Source organism: Erinaceus europaeus, chromosome 21, assembly GCF_950295315.1.
Source record: "Erinaceus europaeus chromosome 21, mEriEur2.1, whole genome shotgun sequence".
NCBI lineage: Eukaryota > Metazoa > Chordata > Mammalia > Eulipotyphla > Erinaceidae > Erinaceus > Erinaceus europaeus.
Genome location: NC_080182.1, coordinates 28,800,757 through 28,820,534, shown reverse-complemented (window position 1 = coordinate 28,820,534; position 19,778 = coordinate 28,800,757). Strand labels below are relative to the sequence as shown.

The 19,778-nt window shown below is 56.7% G+C and overlaps 2 protein-coding genes across 6 annotated transcripts in view; one reads left to right on the top strand and one right to left on the bottom strand.

Annotated features, from left to right (window-relative positions):
* The window catches only part of ATG7 (autophagy related 7), a 133,796-nt gene extending 123,766 nt beyond the window's left edge, over window positions 1–10,030 (top strand). For both annotated transcript variants that reach the window (XM_060180707.1, XM_016185563.2), the window contains one exon: window positions 9,678–10,030. In XM_060180707.1, coding sequence (XP_060036690.1) covers window positions 9,678–9,710 — 33 coding nt within the window. In that variant the 3' untranslated portion in view covers window positions 9,711–10,030. The remainder of the gene's footprint in view (window positions 1–9,677) is intronic.
* The window catches only part of VGLL4 (vestigial like family member 4), a 104,894-nt gene continuing 95,075 nt past the window's right edge, over window positions 9,960–19,778 (bottom strand). For all 4 annotated transcript variants that reach the window (XM_007517096.3, XM_060180718.1, XM_060180719.1 and 1 more), the window contains 4 exons: window positions 19,563–19,743; window positions 13,744–13,966; window positions 12,020–12,140; window positions 9,960–11,660 (listed from right to left, as the gene is read on the bottom strand). In XM_007517096.3, coding sequence (XP_007517158.1) covers window positions 11,380–11,660; window positions 12,020–12,140; window positions 13,744–13,966; window positions 19,563–19,743 — 806 coding nt within the window. In that variant the 3' untranslated portion in view covers window positions 9,960–11,379. The remainder of the gene's footprint in view (window positions 11,661–12,019; window positions 12,141–13,743; window positions 13,967–19,562; window positions 19,744–19,778) is intronic.

The window sequence follows — 19,778 nt, the reverse complement described above, 5'->3', positions numbered from 1 at the left end:
TGTCTAGGATAAGAAAGGGGAGGAAGAGAGATATCAACAGGAAAGGCAGTCTCTTTCGCATCACTGGGCTAAAATGAAGAGGCTCTCAAGAATGTCCTCTGGAGCCTGGGTGGTGATGAGCCTGGGAGAGAGCACACGTTCTAGTGCCCAGCGACCCCGGTTCAAGCCCCTGTTTGCCACCTGCAGGGGGAAAGCTTCATAAATGGCGAAGCAGGGCTGCGCATCTTTCTGTCCCTTCTACACTTCCCTCTGTCTCTATTCAAAATAAATAAAATATTTTTAAAAATAAGACTGTGTTCTGCACTCACTGGCATTTGCACAGAGAGAAGCAGGAAAAAGACTTACTGAGGGACTGGGCAGTGGCGCATGTGGGTGAGCGCACACTATCATGTGCAAGGACCCAGGTTCAAGCCCCTGGTCCCCACCTTCAGGGGGGAAGCTTCAGAAGTTGTGATGCAGGACTGCACGTGTCTCTCTGTCTCTCTTCTTCCCGAACTCCCCTTTCTATATCTTTCTGTATCCAGTAAAATAAAAGTTTTTAAAAGACTTACTGAGAGAGTTACTAGAGTGCCACTTGTCTCTGATAAGTGTGATGCTTGTGGGTGGCACCTGGGGCTTCTGGCATGCCAGTCGTGTGCCCTGCTGCTTGGTTATCTCTGTTACCTTCCTAGTTTTATTTATTTTGATTATTTATTTTTTAATTTTATTTAGTTTTAAATCTATTTGTTTGTTTGTTTTAACCAGATCACTGTTTAGCTCTGGCTTATGGTGGTGAGGGGGATTGAACCTGGGAGCTTGGATCCTCAGAAATGAGAGTATTTTTGCATAACCATTATGCTATTTTCCCCCACCCAATCTTTTTATTTATTATTGGATAGAGACAGAAATTGAGAGAGGAAGGGCAGATAGAGAGGGAATGAGAGGGAGAGAGAGAGAGACAGAGACCTGCAGCCTTACTCCACCACTTGTGAAGCTTTCCCCTGCAGGTGGGGAGATGGGACTTGAACCCAGGTCCTTGCACACTGTAATGTGCACTGCAGCCTGCCCTACCCCCAGTTTTAAAATCCAGTTATCTTCATTCCTTCCCCCCTCACAATTCACTTTCCAATAATAACATGGCGGTACTAGTATCAAGTGGGAATAATGGGTCGAGGGTAGGAACACATCCATCCAGCTGGTGCCACCTCTGCAGTGAGGGCGGGAGGGGAGCCTGTTGGGAACCCAGTGGCACAGTGCCTGGTCACACACGTGACCCATTTCTGTAATCACTAACAGCTGTGCTTTAGAACCAGACATGTCAGAAGCTCTTTGCTTTCTCTGTAGTGCTGCCTGCAGCCTCCAGGGATGTTTGGCTAGTATCAGGGTGGATAGATAGCCGGTCAGAAGGTCCCCCGTGATGCTTCCATCCCTGGGCGAAGGTCAGAAGTGACAGAGGGAGAAGCTAGGGGAACACAGAAGCTGATAGAGTTGGGGCTGGTTGGTGGTGCACCTGGTTGCACATGTTACAGTGCGCAAGGACCCAGGTTCAAGCTCCTGGTCCCCGCCTGCAGGGGGAAAGCTTTGTGAGTAGTGAAACAGGGCAGCAGGTCTGTCTCTCCCTCTCTATCTCCCCCTTTCCTTTTGATTTCTGGTAGTCTCTACCCAATAAATAAAGGTAATAAAAGAAGAAGAAGAAGCTAATAGAACCATAGAGTTGGAGTGAATAAGTCTGATAGAGAATGGTTTACATCCTAGGAGAGAGATTGTTCAATTAAGTGTGCCCTTAAAATGTCTATGTCTGGGGGTTGGGCAGTAGCGCAGCAGGTTAAGTGCACATGACACAAGGTGCGAGGATCGACATAAGGATCCTGGTTCGAGCCCCCAGCTCCCCACCTTCGGGGGGGGGGGGCACTTTATGAGTTGTGAAGCAGGTCTGCAAGTGTCCATCTTTCTCTTTCCCTCTCTACCTCCCTCTCCCCTCTCAATTCATCTTTGTCCTCCAGTTTAAAAAAATTGAGGAGTAGAGCAGTAGCGCAGCAGGTTAAGCACACATGGCGCAAAGCGCAAGGACTGGTTTAAGGATCACGGTTCCAGCCCCGGGCTCCCCACCTGCAGGGTGGAGCAGGTATGCAGGCGTCTATCTTTCTCTCTCCTCTTCCCCTCTCTGTCTTCCCCTCCTCTCTACATTTTTCTCTGTCCTAACAACGATGATAATAACTACAACAACAATAAAAGAAGTGCAACAAAAGGGAAAATAAATAAATACAAAAATATGTTTAAATAAAAAAATTAGAAAAAAAAAGAAAAGAAACATGTATACATAGGATGAATTGCAAGGACCCAAGCAAGGATCTGGGATCAAGCCCCCAGCTCCCCACTTGTAGGGGAGACGCTTCATAAGCGACGAAGCGGGTCTGCAGGTACCTCTCTTTCTCTCTCCCTATGTCCCCCACCTTTCTCAATTTCTCTCTGTCTTATCCAATAAAGTGGGAAAAAAAATGTCCACTGGGAGTAGTGGATTTGTAGTGCTGGCACCAAGTCCCAGTGATAACCCTGGAAGTTAAAAAAAAAAAAAGGCAGAAAGATAGATAAATAAGTAAATAAGGGAGAAAGTTGTTTCTGTTTGATATAGCTATAGGTACACATGCCCAATGAACAGCAAGGGGTGGTCTGTCCAGAACATTCAGCAAAACATCGTCGCAAAATGGACACCTTACTCCCACCACTCCAAACCTCTGGTCTCTTCTCTCACCACCGAGGGTGTGATGAAGTGATTCTGTGCAGTCCGGGGATCACCGTGGAAACTCCAGATCCCAGCAGAAGCCCTGCTGGGTCCCCAGGTGGCAGCTCCGAGGGCAGAGCAGGCCTTGCTGTGTTGTTGTTGGTGGTGTTTCTCGAGCTCAGCTATGCCTTAGGGTAGTGCTGGGGATTGAATTTGGGACCTTTTGTGCCCCAGGCATGAGCATCCTTTCGCATAACCGCATCCCTGTCCCCTAGCGCCTTGCGTTGCTGGAGGCTGTGCAGGGGTGCAGGAACGGCCATGTCAAGTCAGGGAGTGTAAGGACGAGGGTGGGAGGACGGTCTGTGGTGTCACAGATGCGTGAGGCCCCAGGTTCGCTCCCCAGCACCTCCTGAGAGAAGGCCTGCCCTTTATAGGCACCCCGCTTGCTGTCTCCCCTTGCTCCACCCCTGAGGACCCGAGCAGCGGCCAGGTCAGGGGGTGTCGCTTGCAGCCTGGCTGTGCAGTCAGCCTGGGGTGGGTGGGAGAGGGCTGCCCGGGCCACGGCTGTCCCTGCGATTATCACAGCACAGGCCTGTGGCAGAGCTGCCTCCTGGCTTCTGGCAGGGCTGGTCCCCACAGACAAGGGCCCAGGAGTGACAGGTGCATCACCAAAAGGCTGTGGACCCAGGCAGACGTGGGTGAGCCAGTCACCGGGACAGCCAGGTGTCCGTCATGGAGGATAGGGCCGGGGCAGGGCCGGGCTCTGAGGACGGACGCACAGCAGGGGCTTTGCTCCTCTTGCGTCAAAATGCAGCCTCTGGGGTGTCGGGCGGTAGGTAGCGCAGCGGGTTAAGCGCATGTGGCACAAAGGACAAGGACCAGAATAAGGATCCCAGTTCGAGCCCACAGCTCCCCACCTGCAGGGGAGTCACTTCACAGGCAGTGAAGCAGGTCTGCAGGTGTCTTTCTCCCCCTCTCTTCCCCTCCTCTCTCCATTTCTCTCTGTCCTATCCAACAATGACAACAGTAATAACTACAGCAATTAAATAAAAGGGTAAAAAAGGGAATAAACAAACAAATAAATATTAATTAATTAATTAATTAATTAAAAACCAAAATGCAGCCTCTTCCCTGGGACCTCTGCCATTGGTGTCCACTGTCCGTCTGATGGGGCCCGGGGGCTCAGACGGAGAACCCAGAGGACAGGGGTCTGAAGCAGGGTGTTCTGAAGGTTTTGGAAGAATTTTTTTTTTTTTTTTAGAATTTATTTATTCATGAGAAAGATAGGAAAGAGAAAGAACCAGACATCACTCTGGTACATGTGCTGCTAGGAATTGAACTCAGGACCTCATGCTTGAGAGCCCAATGCTTTATCCACTGCGCCACCTCCCAAACCACACTGGAAGGACTTTTGTTTTTTAATATTTGTTTATTCCCTTTTGTTGCCTTTGTTGTTTTATTGTTGTAGTTATTATTGATGTCATCATTGTTGGATAGGACAGAGAGAAATGGAGAGGAGGGGAAGACAGAGAGGGGGAGAGAAAGATAGACACCTGCAGACCTGCTTCACCGCCTGTGAAGCGACTCCCCTGCAGGTGGGGAGCCGGGGGCTCGAACTGGGATCTTCACGCAGGTCCTTGTGCTTTGCGCCACCTGTGCTTAACCTGCTGCGCTACCACCGACTCCCTGGAAGGACTTAATGAGAGCACCAACAGCCCTGTTCTGTCTGCAGAACCATTGTGCTGTCCCCGCAGCCCCAACTGTGTGTGTGTGTGTGTGTGTGTGTGTGTGTGTGTGTGTGTGTGTGTGTGTGTGTGTGTGTGTGTGTGCTGAGCTCTGGCTGATGCTGGGGACTCAGAGCCTCAGGCAAGAGAATCTTTTTGCAGAACACTGTGCTGCCAGCCCTGCTCTTAAAAAAAAAAAAAAAATCCTCGTTCAAGTAATGACCTGGCTGGCGGGGGGCTAAGCCGCTTCCTCCCACCCCCCTACTCCCGCACCAAGGAACAGGCCCGGATGGGGCAACTTGGGGCAGGAAAAATACTGGGCAGAAGGCAGCCTCCCCAGCCTGGGCACCGCACCACCTCCGCCCTCCTGTCTGGCTGCCAGTGCCGTCTCCTCCCCCCACAGTCCGCACTCAGTGTGTGTGGGGGGAGGCAGAACTGGGGGAGCTCCGCCATGACGGGGCTGTGGGTGGCCTTACACGCATGCTCTATATTTAGGTGCAGGGCCAGCCTCCAAGGGAAGGGCCAGCCTGGGCCTGTCCCCCAGCACTCCTGGCCCTGGAGCCTCGCCGCCCACACCCAGGCCTCTGTTTAGGCCCCTGGACCCCAGTTGGCATCTGGGGGCTGAGGGTAGCACTCGTAGGTGGACCCCCCCTGCCCCCCAAGTCCTGAGCGCAGCCTCCTGTGGAGTCTTGCCTGGCTTCATGCCCTGGGCCAGCCGCTACCTGGAACTGTGGTCCCTGGGTGAAACTGGCCCTGCCCCCCCCCCATCAATCACCCCGCCATCCACTATCTCCATCCCTTGGGGGCCACCTCCTCCAGGAGGCCTTTAGGAAAGGGACAGTGGATTTGTTTCAGAGGTAGCTGTCTCCTTTAGGGGCCTCCCTGGAGCCTTTTCTTCTGGAATATTCCATCCTCCTGGGCCAGCAGTAGCAGAGTGACCACAGAGCGCCCAGCGGTCTGCCTGGCCTGCTGCTGCCCCCCACGTGACCACTGGGACCCAGGGAGAGGGAGCCCTGTACCCTGCCTCAGTCAGCTCTGTGTCCCCTGGACGCCTGGCATAGCATCCGTGTCACAGAGGTGAACCCCAATTTCTGAGACCTTAAAACTCCAAACTGGCCTAATGTGGGCAGAGGAGGGGTCTGGAGTGGCTCCTGGCTGTGATGGGGACAGACCACAGACCACAGGCTGGGGCAAGGACGGGGCAGCTGTGAGCCACCGTGGGGGACCCGGCCTGCACTGGGAGGAGAGGGGGCACGGCTCCACCTTGTATGGAGCTTCCCCAGTGCTGCCCATGGTGCTTCCATGTGGTGCTGGGGCTCAGGCCCAGGGCCTCAAACAGGCTCTTCTGGCTCTAAGAATTTCTTCTGAGGCCTGGACCCCCCCTCCCCAGGCACTGAGCAGGGAGGCCAGTTCTTGACCCAGCTCTCAGGGCGGTGGAAGGCCACTTGCAGCCTACCCCTGCGCTGGGAGGGCTGGTGAAAACTCTCCAATGACTAAATTTAGAGTGTGATGGTCTCCCCATAATCCAGGGCGTGTCCTCTCAACACCCCAGCTCCGTGGGCTCAGGAAGTCCTGACGTGTGGCCTTGGGGCCTTTGCTCCCCAGGGCCCAGGGGACGACAGGGAGATGAATCCGCAGCTCTGGAAGGTGTCTGCCTCTGCTGCACCCGCGTTCCGAAGACCCTGCCACCATGCTCTCTGTCTGGGAGTTCGCTGGGGACAGTATCCTCTCTGGGACGGGGCTGATCCCAGTCAGTCAGGGAGTCCTCTTTCCCCAGAACCCCCTCTATCCCCCTCCCATCTTCTCAGATCTGGGTTCAAACATCCCAGGAGCCTGTCACCCAGACTGGGCTCTCGTCATGGCGCTGGAATGTGGGCTTAACCCAGTGGAAACCGCTGTGTAGGGTGGGGGTGGGGGGTTTGCCTGGCCTGGGCACGGCCCGGCACAGGGTCTCCGGGACCGAGTGTTCAAGAAGCCTTGTCATCTCTCGGCTGGGTTTGAAGAGGTACCCTGACCTGTCCTCTGGGAGTGGGGAGCAGGACCCTTAGTCTTTCCTGGGTTTGCTGTATCTGCCCGGGCCGTTGGGATCCTGCCCCACACTTCTGGGGTCACACAGTCCTCTGTTTTGTTGTTTTTAAGTCATTAAGTATTTTTTTAGATTTATTTATTTCCTTTTTGTTGCCTTTGTTGTTTCCATTGTTGTTGATGTCGTTGTTGGATAGGACAGAGAAATGGAGAGAGGAGGGGAGGACAGAGAGAGGGAGAGACACCTCAGACCTGCTTCACCTCCTGTGAAGCGACTCCCCTGCCGGGAGCTCGAACCGGGATCCTTATGCCGGTCCCTGCGCTTTGCGCCACGTGCGCTTAACCCGCTGCGCCACCGCCCCGAGCCTCATAAGTATTTTTATTGGCTCCCTTTTGTTGCCCTTGTTTTATTGTTGCAGTTACTATTGTTCTTAGAGACCAGGTTCCCTATCCTGGTGGGTGTGTCCTTGTCTTCCTTGCCTCTGTTTCCTTGGGAACCGTCAGTATCATGGGTGTGGACCTTAAAAAAAATCAATTTGCTAGAGGCTATCGGTGGCATACCAGCTTGAGCACACACATTATAGTGTGTAAGGACCTGGGTTCGAGCCCACATGGGAGTTCTAAGTCACCTGTTACTACTTCCAAATGTCCTTCCATTTTTCCTCTTCTCTCTCTGGGTCCTGATGGAATTGGGGTTCAGAGCCCTCTGGTCATCTTCCCCTCACATTTCTCCCCCTTAAGGAGTATGGAGCAAAATTCTTTATGGGGTGCAGAAGGTGGGAGTTCTGGCTTCTGTAATTGCTTCTCTGCTGGCCATGGGCGTTGGCAGGTGGATCCATACCCCCAGTGTGCTCCTGGTGACCGTTTCTCAATTTTTTTTTTTTTTTTTGGTACAGGACAGAGAAATTGAGAGGGGGAGAGAAAGACAGACAGTTGCAGACCTGCTTCACTGCTTGTGAAGTGACCCCCTTGCAGGTAGGGAGTGAGGGCTCGAACAGGGATCCTTGTGTTTCATACTATATGTACGCTTAACCTGGTGCACCACCAACCGTTCCCCCACACCCACCCGCCCCCAGCCTGTTTGTCTTCCCCTAGTGGGGCAGGGCTCTGGAGATGTGAGGTTCTAGGACACATTGGTGAGGTTGTCTGCCCAGGGGAGTCAGGATGGCATCATAGTAGCATCTGCAACTTGGGGGCTGAAAGGTGGTAAAATATAAAGCAGGACAAAAATGTTTAAAAACAGGGAGGAGAAGACTAGAGCAGATGAGAATAGGGACGTTAGGCGAGAAGCAGCTCGGAGGTCTATTTAGTTGTGTTCCAAGAGGCCCATGCCTTCTGTGTGAGCCTGAGAGCTAGCATGCAGGTGGATCAGAAGTACTGGCTGGGAAGATGGTGTCAGAGTTGAGAATAGGACTAGAGCTGGATCAGGGCAGAGAGCAGCCCCCACACCTTAAGACTCAGAAGCTTACTACAGCCTTCCACCAAGCCTCCTCACACACACAGCAGTGGAGTCCTCTCCCCTGACAGTGCCCTCAAAGCTTTAGACGCCTCTGTTCACTCGGCCTCACAGGGCAGGGGACAGTGTGGGGAGTGATACCGTCATGGCCCTAGGTATCCTGGGAGGTGACAGGCTCCTTCCTCCCTGTTGATGAGGGGACGACAGGTCTATCCACGGGAGCTGCCACCAGAGTTATCACAGGGCCTCAGTGTAGACACCAAATCTCCCAACAGCCATTTCTTCCTTTTATTTAATTTTGTTGTTGTTTGACAGGACAGGAAAATTGGGAGGGGACAGGTTAGAGAAAGACCTGCATTACCACTTGTGAAGTTTCCCCTGAAGGTGGGGAGCAGGGTGTTGAGACCCAGGTCCATGTGCATGGAAACAGGAGAGCTCAACCAGGTGTGTAATTAATTGCCAGGCACCCTCAAGGCATGTTTTTTTGGTTTTTTTGCCTCCAGGGTTATTGCTGGGGCTCGGTGCCTGCACTAGGAATCCACTGCTCCTGGAGGCCATTTTTCCCCCTTTTGTTGCCCTTAATGTTGTTGTTATAATTGCTGCTGATGTGGTTGGATAGGACAGAGAGAAGTCGAGAGAGAGGAGGGGGAGAAAAAGATAAGACACCTGCAGACCTGCTTCACCGCTTATGAGTTGACTTCCCTGCAGACTGGGAGCTGGGGCTCGAACCAGGATCCTTGTGCTTTGCGCCATGTGCGTTTAACGCGCTGCACTAATGCTCGGCCCCCAGGGCATGGTTTTTAAAAGCCCTGTGGTAAGGCTTTTCACATAGGTGGTGCTGTGACAGGGTCCCCTGGCCGAGCTGGCCAGCCCTCTGGTCTCGCATCTAGAGGTCTGTCTCTAGCTGGTGTCTGGGGTCCCAAGAACTCACCCACTATGTAGGCAAAGTATGTGCCACCCTCCCTGCTCTGCTTGCGGTTCTGTTGCTTTTCTTTTTAAAACTGCAACCAGGGTCATCGCTGGGGCTCAGTGCCACCGCTACAAATCCACTGCCCCCAGTGGCCATGGTTTGTTTTCTTTCTCCTTTTTGTTTTGACTTGACGGAACAGAGAGGAATTGGGAGGGGGGAGTCGGAGATGGCGGGCAGAGACTCCTTCAGCCCTGCTTCACCACTCCTGAAGCGTCCTCCCTCCAGGTGGGGGAGTGGGGGTTTGAACCCTGGCCCTCGCACAAAGCAATGTACATGAAGTGAGGTCGTGAGCAGCCCTTGGCCAGGTGCCTTCTGAATCCTTCATTCTTCTCAGAAAAGGAGAGAGACCAGAGCCCCACCTAGCTCTGGTGTCAGGTGACACCAGGGGCCGCTGGGCCTCCTCAGGCTGAGCTTCCCCCCTGCTCCCGGAGCCTGGTTCCTAGACCCGGAGCACCCCACCACACGCACCAGATGTCCCCCCCAGATCCAGCATCCTGAGTGTCTGACCAGGCAGATGGTCTGTTCAGTGAGCTGGAGAGACCCAGCATTACCCCTGAGCAGAGCCAATCTAATCTGCCTCTTCCTCCAGGCAGCCCTTCTGGGTCACATGACCTGTCCTGCTCTTCCTCGTTGTGTGGCTCAGGGCAAGGGGCCTGGCCCCTTTGAGCTTGTGGCACTGCCCCTGGGGAGTGGGTGGCTGCACTTCTCTGAGGCCAGGTGCCCCTCCCTGCCTTCGGCGACAGGGGAGTTTGTACCCTTGGGCACCCCCTCACCCAGGACCCTGTTCTCTTCTCCACGCAGATCTGGGACATGAGTGACGACGAGACGGTCTGAGCCAGGACCCCCGGGGCCAGAGGAGGACTGCACCCCAGGACTGGTGACACTGGGGCCCATGCCTCACCTGCACTGTCCCCCGGGACTCCGCCACCCCGCCAGCCCTGAGCTCAATAATGACCCGGCTCTGCTGCCCTGTGGTCCGTCCGGCTGCGTTTTCTCATCCCTGTGCTCCCCACCAGGCCCCCAGAGGTCTCCCTCTCCCATGGGGGGATGGGTTGCACCCCCCATGGACTGTCACCCAGAGGCCGTGGTTTAAGAGCACTTTATTATTGTTCTTAAGGCTACTTTAAGTACAAAAAAAGAGATGGCCTGCCAAACCTTTTTTTTTTTTTCTTTCTTCTTCTTCCAGGAAAAACAGGCCACAGAGAATGGTATATTACAGATTTACAAACACAGAGAGTATGGTGGGAGTGGGCACCCCGTCCCAGTGACATGTTGGGTGCCGGAGGCCCCTCCTGGGGACCCCCTCCCTATCCCAGATAGGCCGGGCCACGCCTCCCACCCCCAGCTGTCCTGTGCAGAGCCCGCCTGCAGCCGTGAACAGACTAGTGGCTATTAAGGCAGACACAGCATCCCCGAGGGGTAGCCATGACACAGGGCCCCCACAAGGTGGCCATGGGCCGCACTGTCTACAGACAAGGAAAAGGGGAAAAACAAAAAAAAAGATCAACTTTTTTTTTCGAACAAAAAATGAATGATTACAATAGGAAAGGGCGAAATTAAATAGCTACACATCATTAACGAATTAATTGTTCTTCAAAAAATACCTACAAATTTCTCTGTACAGTCCTTACGCGCAGCGTAACGATGGTCTGAAAAGTTACTATGGAAAAAGTGTTCGCATGACTTGTGGGGCCGGCAGGGAGTCAGCCTCTTGTGGGGAGGGGGTGGGGGCACCCGGCCTGCTGAGGGGGGGGGGTTTGGAATGTAGGGGGGAGCATGACCAAAAAAACAAACAAAAACACACCAGCAGACGCTAATAAGGCGTGAGCCGTGCATTCAGAGGAATGTCTGCCCCCTTGGCCCCGGGTACGAGGAAGCATTCAGTGCCCCGTCACAGATTGGGGGTGGGGGTGCTGAGGAGACAGGCGGACATGCCCCCCCACCCCGAGGAGCAAGTCATCAGCAGATGGGGAGGCAGACGGCGCGCCCAGCACAGACCACGGTGTCCTGCACGTCTGGGGGGCCGGGGGCGCCCCCCACAAGCGAACCTCAGAGCAAAACTGAACCAGCAGTAACGGGGTGTGGGGCTGAGCCCGAGTGAGCCCCCGACTTTGCAGTTAATAGAAACCAGCTATTTTTGTTCCTGTTAAAACGCATCGCACAGCAAGCCCCACCCCCCAGACCCCCCAGCCGCCTTGTTTGGAGAGAAAGTTCTCATGATGCCCAAGGGGCTGCAGACCAGTCGCAAAAGCACCTGAAATCTAGAGAGAGGCCTGCAACCCACAGGATGGGAATCGCGGAGGGCCCCGAACACCAATAGTGCAAATCAGACACCAGTGCTGGCGGGGTCGGCGGCGTCCCCGAGGGGGACCTGTCCGGGCGTTTCTTTGGTAGCCAAAGTGGGAGGCGGGGGGGGGGGGGGGGGGAGCCGCACCCCTGCCCCGGGCCCCGCGTGTTTCCCCGTCTCTCAGCACTGACTGGGAAGCACCGGCCGCCAGGGGCCTCAGGACACCACAGAGGGGGAGTGGCCATGGCTGACCATGTGGGCAGAGGGGCTGGAGGGCTGGGCACCCCGGCGGGAGGCGGGCTCGGGGCTGCCCCCCGCCCCGTCCTTGGCCGCCTTGATCTGCAGCCACGTGTCACCCAGGGCCTTGGCAAAATGCTCGTCCACTGAGCCCGTGATGGACACGGAGTTGGCTGCTGGCTCCGGCTCCTTGTAGTTCTTGCCCAAGCTCCGGCGGAAGTGTTCCTCCACCACCGGGTCGCAGGAGGCGGCGGACGAGGCTGCAGAGGGAAGGGGGACAGGGCAGGGTCAGGGCTGGCACCGAGGGCCCCGCCCAACGGCACCGGGGGAAAGTCACAGGGGTGGGGGCGTGTGCCTGCCTGCTGGGCTGGCGCGGCACGGGGAGGATGCCAGCATTGCAGGGCCCGTGGGGATTGTGCCCACTGGGGACGCCACCTGCTGCCTGGAGCTCAGCATTTGGCTTTGCAGTCTCCAGCCTCAGCACCACAAGGCGGTCCCCATGGAACCAGGAGCTCAGGTGCTGGTTTTTCTCTCCCTGAACTGGGGGCTGCGCTCAGCCATCCAAATGAGCAATGAGGCCCCCCCACGTGTCTCTCTAGGGCACGCCCCAGAGGCTTACCTATCGGGGCCCTGCGGTAGCTGGCCAGGCTGGGCCCACAACCACTGTGCGTCGCAGGGCAGTGAGACAGGTTGCAGCTGTGGCTGCTGGCAGAAGCGCATGTGATCACTGAGGGCCGGTTCTGTGGAGCGGAGACAGAGGCACTGAGAGCCAGACCCTGGGGCCCACCAACCCCACAGAGAACCCAGGGCCCTAGTCAGTAGGGAACAAGACTCTGCTGGGCCCCAGAGTCTGGCCAGAGACACTGCACACTGAGACACAAGTCTGCAGAGGGGAAGGAGGGAGAGACACATACAGTCCTGCCCACCTCCATGGGGCTCCCTGGGTGCTGTGCATGGTGCTGAGAGAGGAGAGACCCCACAGCCCTGCTCCATCCTGCATGGGACTCCCTGGGTGCTGTGCATGGTGCTGAGAGAGGAGAGACCCCACAGCCCTGCCCACCCTCCATGGGGCTCCCTGGGTGCTGTGCATGGTGCTGAGAGAGGAGAGACCCCACAGCCCTGCCCACTCTCCATGGGGCTCCCTGGGTGCTGTGCGTGGTGCTTGAACCCAGGGTCTTGTGTGATACTCTTACCAGTGTGTCACCCCCAGGCCATTGTGTCCCTAGGAATCCCACCACAGTGGGGCAGGGACAGAACTGGACCTGAGCAGCAGGGGGTGGGGGGCAGTGCCCAGGGGAAGCAGCACCCCGTCACCTTCCTGTGGCTGGCCAGCCCTTCCTTCCTCTGTCCACCCACCCTCTCTCCCTTCCTTTGGGCTGACCACCCATGGGAGTCGCCTGGGAACAGGCTATGAGGGCGTGGGAGTGGGCAGGGCAGAGACAGACCCCCGGCCTCCGTTTCCTCACTCTCAAGGTGGGGCAGACCCTCCAGAGCGGGGGAGTGGGGTCAGTGGCTCAGGGCAGCCCATCTGTGCCTGGGGGACACGCCCTCCAGAACCTTCTTTCCCAGATCCCAGAGTTAGAGTCACAGTTTCCACAGGAGTCCAGGAAGCCCCCGCCCCAGCCTCCCAGAGCCACGGGGGCTGGGAATAGGGGGACTGCTCCCACAGCAGTGCTCAGTGCCCCCTTGCCAAGCAGCCACATCTTCAAACCAAGCCCCCACCCCCAACAGCCAAGCTGAGTCACGAAGTGGAAAGTGGGGTGACCTCAGGCCATTAAGCAGTCGCCTGCTCCAGGCAGCCCAGCCTAGGGGCACGCCATCACCAAGGGAGCAAGACCAGCACTGTCACTGTCTGGCTTCCGGAAGGGGGTGTCTGCATAAGTGACCAGACGTAGTCCTGGGGAGGACCGCAAGCACAGGGCTCCCTGGAACAAACACAGGCATGAGCCCTGGCACCACATGGGAGCACCAGAGAGCACTGAGGAAGCTCCCCAAGCAGGGTTTATTTTGTTAGTCTGCTTGTTCTATTGCCACCAGGGTCATCCGGGGGACTCAGCTGCTCCCAGTGGCCATTTTTCTTTTTGGATTAGATAGGATGAGGAGAAAGGGGGGAGAGAGACACACCTGCAGCCCCGCCTTACTGCACGGGAAGCCTGCCCCCTGCAGGTGGAGACCAAGGGCTCGAACCCAGGTCATCAAGGATGGTAATGTGTCCACTTTACCAGACGGCCCCTGCAGGATGTGAACTAAAAGCAACAGCGCAGGCTGCACTTGGGGCGGCCTCACCCCAACAGGACACGCAACGTGGGATAAAAAGGTCGGCGTAGCCCCGCTCATGCTCACCTGCTGCCTCTCAGCCGGGGTCAGCGAGGGCGCCGTGCCCGGCGGCCGGCTGGTGTCCAGGCTGTTCTTGGTCAGGGCGAGGGGCTGCTCCAGGCCCAGGCCGGGCAGGGAGGCGTAGAGGTGGCCGCCATGCAGGCTGACAGTGGGGGCCACGGCTCTGTCCACGGGGCTGCGGCTGTGCTCACGGGGGTCCTTCCTGCAGTCCCCGTTAGCTGTCCTGTTCCTGAGGGGATGAAGGAGCTTTGTCACTTTGGCCACCAGCCTGGGGACGGACAGCACAAGCCACCAGTGGTCCTGAGGGAGCAGAGCCCCCCACAGCCCTGCCCACCCTCCATGGTGCTCCCTGGGTGCTGTGCACAGTCCTGGGCTCCGGCACACACAGACACTCAGGCCCAGCTACTACTGTCATCAGTGGCTCCCAGGGGAAGCACCCAGGCCGACATAAACACCAACTTAGGTAGCACCCAGGTCTCTTGGTGCTTTACCAGAGCTCTGGGGAAGGTCCCGGATCCAAGTCGGGAGCAGTGGCTGCAGGAGGCTGTTCTGGACATCAGGCGCCCGCCCGTCCATCTTCCTTCACCTCCCCACCCCACGTGCAGTGGCTCACTCAGCCGGGAATAAGGCACTGTGTCCTCCCCTGTGGGGCCACCCAGCTCAGCACCCCTTCTGTGCCCCACCCCCAGAGGCAGCCTCTGAGGAAACCAGCGCCCTCAGGAAAGGGGGAGCCAGGGCAGGAGGCGGAGAAGAGGCTTCTGGGCCCTGAGCCTCGCTTTAATCACCAGTCGTGCTCCCCAGCTGTGCTCCCCAGCCTGGCAGGGAGCCTTGGCACTGGGCCCAGTAGCCGCCCGTCAGAATAAAAGTCCCCACTGTCCAGCCAGGAGGGGAAGGGAGGGAGGGAGGGAGGGAGGGGGATGGGACACCCAGAAAAAAAGAGTGCTGGCCCGTGAGACCCTCCCCCCAGTTTCCTCAACCTGTGTTCCTCCCCCACCAGAGCACCCACTTTGATAATAGGGCCTGAGCAGTGGCCCCAGGGAATTGTGGTGGTCTAGCCACCAAGGCTGGCTCTGGGGTGCAGGAGCAGCTGCCCTCGCCCACCTACTCAGAGCCGCCCCCAAATCTGTGGTTCTGAGTTCCTTGGGGTCCCTGGAACCCAGGCTGAGGGGCGAGTCGTGTGCTGACCCGGGTCTGTCTGCCCCCCATGCCTGCCCATACCGACTGTGTCTACAGCACTCTCGGCAGCTCTAAGAAGCGGCTCTGAGGGGGACAGGTGGGAGCCTGAGGAGGGCTGCATGTCGTCATCCTTGTCCCTTCCCACCCGCAACCCTGAGCTGACCTCCCAGATGGGGAGCACCCCACGTGCACCAGGGGACAAGAGGGACGGGTCAGCACTCTTGTCCCCAGCCCACATACCTGACAGCCTCCCCATCAGCCAGGCAGGGTGTCCCCCTCCCCGAGGACAGAGGGGACTTGCAGAGCACAGCTCCCAGTGGCCCAGTGGGCAGGGTGCCCTCCGGCCCAGAGAGCCCAGGCCATGGGCCGCAGTGTCCCAGGAGGTTTGCGAACTGCTGTGGAAACCCCAAGAACAAGCCGCACTCACTGCCTTCTGCCGACAGAGCACGTGGGTCACGGGCGACATAAGAACAGAACTCAGGGGCGGGAGGAGGACACACACTTCGGACAGATGGAAGAGGGGTCCCCAAGGTCAGAGCTGGACGGCGCCACCAGGCAGAGAGTGGGGTCCCAGAAACATACCCCATACCCCCGGGACCTTCAGGGAGCTGGGCATCAAGTCTTTTGGGGAATCTCGGGGTGCTTTTTGCTAGATGCACCAGGGCCATATAAGACCACCCCCGCCCCCCCCCCCCCCCACACACATTCAGAGATGCTACTGACAAGAGACTTGGCCTTGGACTCAAGTGATTCCTCCAAGTACTGCAAGTACCTCAGAGGACCCTGTACAACATCCTGGCCTGAAGGGCCAGGCGGGACGCACCTGGTTAAGCGCTCATATTACAGTGTGCAAGGACAGGGGCTCGAACCTACAGGGGGAGAGCCTCACAAGCAGTGCTGCAGGTGTCTCCCTATCTCCTCCCTTCCCTCAATTTCTTTCCATCCCTATCCAATAACAAATAGATATTAAAAAGAAAGAGAAAGAAACATCTATGCCTGAGCCTAGCACTGCCCTGTGTGTGTGTCCATCTGTGTACCTGAGTGACAGCTTAAAAGGTTGGCCCAGCAGCAGTGAAATAGTGAAATGACACAGGCCCGCAGCCCCAGCTCTGCTAAATAAACAGATAATTCGTGGGGTGGGAGGTTGGGGACACAGGGCTCTGGTGGTGGGTGTGGCCGGGCTCTAGACCCCCACATCTCACAACCCTGTCACCCACTACAATCAGAGAAGTGGAGAGAAAACAGAGAGAGAGAGAGAGAGAGAGAGAGAGGGGAAGACAGGAAATTTCTCAGGACTGGCAGAGGAAGCCCGACTTGGATTGGAGTCCAGCCCCCACCCAGACTGGAGGACACTTTTGTGCTGTTCTTCCCCCCCTTCACGACTGACAAAATTCTGACTCAGAGCAGTGACGCTCCCCCCAGAAAAACAAAGACTGAAATCCAATTAGGAGTTTGGGGACTCATGGGGGGCGCCCGTTGTGCTGGGGGAGACAGGTGAACGGGGGGGGGGGGGGGGGGGTGGGTGAAGGATATGGGCTCCCCAACTGCAAGGGGACACTTCACAAGCAGCGAAGCAGGGCTTCTGGTGTCTCTCCCCGCCTCTCTTAATTTCTCTCTGTCCTATTCAATAAGATGGAAAGAATGAAATGGACTCCAGGAGCAGTGGGATCAGAGTCCCGGGTTCGATCCCCGGCACCGCCAAAGGCCAGAGCTGAGCAGTGCTCTCCACTCCCAGATAATTCTGTTTTAGTATTTATTTTGATAGAGGCAGAAACAAGGCTCCCCTTGGGGAAATCACCCCCCTCAGGCAGGACGGTTCCTGCAGTTATCCACCCAGGGTGTGTGTGTGTGTGTGAGTGTGAGTGTGTGTGTGTGAGTGTGTGTGTGAGTGTGTGTGTGAGAGTGTGAGTGTGTGTGAGTGTGTGTGTGTGAGTGTTAGTGTGTGTGTGTGTGTGAGTGAGTGTGTGTGTGAGTGTGTGTGTGAGTGTGTGTGTGAGTGTGTGTGTGTGAGTGTGTATGTGTGAGTGTGTGTGTGTGCGCGCACGCGCGCGCGTCTTGAGAAGGATCCCCCCCTTTAAATTTTTTAAATTTTATTTATTTTCCCTTTTGTTGCCCTTGTTTTTATTGTTATTGATGTCGTCATTGTTGGATAGGACAGAGAAATGGAGAGAGGAGGGGAAGACAGAGAGGAGGAGAGAAAGATAGACACCTGCAGACCTGCTTCACCGCCTGTGAAGCAACTCCCCTGCAGGTGGGGAGCCCAGGGCTTGAACCTGGATCCTTAGCCAGTCCTTGTGCTTCGCGCCATGTGTGCCTAACCCGCTGCTCTACCACCTGACTCGCTCCCTTTTAAAATTTGTGGTGAGTAGTGGGTGACAAGATTGTAAGGTGATGGTCCAGCTCCACCCCACACCCAGCATCCAGCTCTGTGTCCCTGCCCTCCCACCTCCCAGAGAACCAGAGTTCTCACAGGGCTTAGAGACAGTTTGCTTCTTCCTTTCTTTTTAAAACTTTAAAAAAAACATTTATTTATTCCCTTTTGTTGCCCTTGTTTTATTGCTATAGTTATTATTGTTGTTGGATAGGACAGAGAGAAATGGAGAGAGGAGGGGAAGACAGAGAGGAGGAGAGAAAGACACCTGCAGACCTGCTTCACCGCCTGTGAAGCGACTTCCCTGCAGGTGGGGAGCCGGGGGCTTGAACCGGGATCTGTCTTGTGTCCAATAAAATGGAAAAAATGGAAAAATAAAATAAAAAAGACCATTGTAGAGACTATAATATTTTGGGGGGTGGGTGGTGGTGCGCCTGGTTGAGTGTACGTGTTACAGTTACAAGGACTCGAGTTCCAGCCCCCCCCCACGCACCACAGAAGGGAAGCTTTACAAAGTGGTGACACTGTCTCTCCCTCTTTCTCAACCCATCCCCTCTCAATTTGTTTGTATCTAGTAAATGAATAAATACAATTTAAAAAGGAAGGAGGAGGCATAGTCCCCGCCCTCCACAAGGCCTGAGGTGTGAGGGGCTCCCTGCAGAGACTAGGAGGAGCCCCCGAACCCCCCATGCAGCATGACCACAAACACTGCAGCTTACCTCAGCCCAAGCCCCTCCACTTCAGCCGCTGACCCCAGAGCCCCGTTCCCCCGAAAGGGAGTGCAGGCCCTCAGCAGTCCCACCCAGCCACACCAGCACCCCCAGAGGGACTGGAGGCCACGATCCTGTGTGCTGTGAGGGAGGTCTGAGCCTCTGCTGAGGAAGGAAGGAAGGAAGGAAGCACTGGGGACACGGATCCGGACCAGACTGCAGACACCCAGCCTCTGCACCTGAGCTCAGCCCAGAGTGTTTGCCTCTGCTCCTGCCTGTCCTCTAGGCCCTCAGTGCTCCCCTCAGTCCTGGGTGCTCTCTACCCTCAGCATCAGCATCCTGCAGGGCAGTGAGTGGGGACAGCCCTCAGGACACCCATCACCTCCCCCACTGCTCGTGTCCCTCCAGAAAGGGTCCCCCCACAGTGAAGTGAGGCGCCATTTCACGTGTCCACTGGGAGGCGGCAGAACCAGGCAGCATGTGGGTGACAGGACCACACAGGGTAGCAGGTGGGCTGGGTGGCTGCGGGGCCGGGAGGGAGCTTCGGCCACCTTGGTGTGCAGCCTGCTCCCTCTGCAGGGCGAGCACTCAGCACCGGGCTGACATGTGAGACATACCTGGGTTGACATGAGGTACCCCCACGAGGAAGCTGGGCTCCCTGAGGCCTGCCCTTCCTGCCAGGAGCAGAGAGCTGCCTTCCTGGGTGTGCGCAGCCCCTCTAACCTGGGGGCTTCCACGGCCTCCCCTGGAGCAGAAGACAGCTCTCTGGCGAGCAGCACGGCAGATTCCAGAACCTGCCCCCCACCCCTCATGGGCTCACGGACAAGGGAAAGCCAAACGCCAGGAGCAGAGGCTGGGGGAGCCTGCTGGTGACAGAGTGGGGTGTGGGGGGAGCAGGGTGAAGCCTCCGGGTGCCCAGGGGCTTCTCCACGTGCAGCCCCCACCATGGGAGACTGGCAGCGAGGACAGGGGGACTCAAACTCTGCCAGGGTGTAGACCCAGCCCCTCCCTGTGTAACAGGGGGACCCCCACATATCACACGCTGAGTCTGGAGGATGACATGGGCTGTCACTCCTGAGGACGGACTGTCCCAGACTCCATCTCACCAGACCTGCTTGAGTGGGGGCTGGGCTTGAGCCTGGGGGTCCTGGCCACAAAGCGACACACCACCCAAGTAAGTAAGCTACGAGCACCCCCGCACCAGGTGCGAGGCAAGTGACATGTCAAATCCTGGGGACCCCCACCCCCACCCCATGGTCCTAGGAGGCAGCTGGACAGAAGGTGCACGTCCTTTCTCCTGGCTTGGCGCACCTGGTTGAGCACACACACACTGCAGTGTTTAAGCCCCTGGTCCCCACCTGCAGGGGAAAGAGCTTCATGAGTGGTGAAGCAGGGCTGTAGGTGTCTGTCTCTCTCCCTCTCAATTTCTCTTTGTCTCTATCCAATAATAAATAAGTAGAAATTTTAAAAGTATCTTTATATAAACCCTGCTACTGTCTGTCCCCACGCCATAGAGTGAGATGTCAGGCGAGTGATGAACGGCTCAGCGTGGGCAAGGGGGGACTCACAGGTGAGGGCTGAAGATGCGGCTCATCTTGGCAGCGTGGCCGCTGTCAGAGTCCAGGTCCTCAGGCTCCAGGCCGAACTTGCGCTTGCTGGGGCTGGTGGGTGGGGGACCGGTGCGGTGGCCGCTCAGGGCCGAGGCCACCGGCAGGCTCTGCATCCTGGGCTCACGGAGGGCCGCCTCACCTGGACAGAGAGAAAGGAGGGGCCGGGTCAGCATG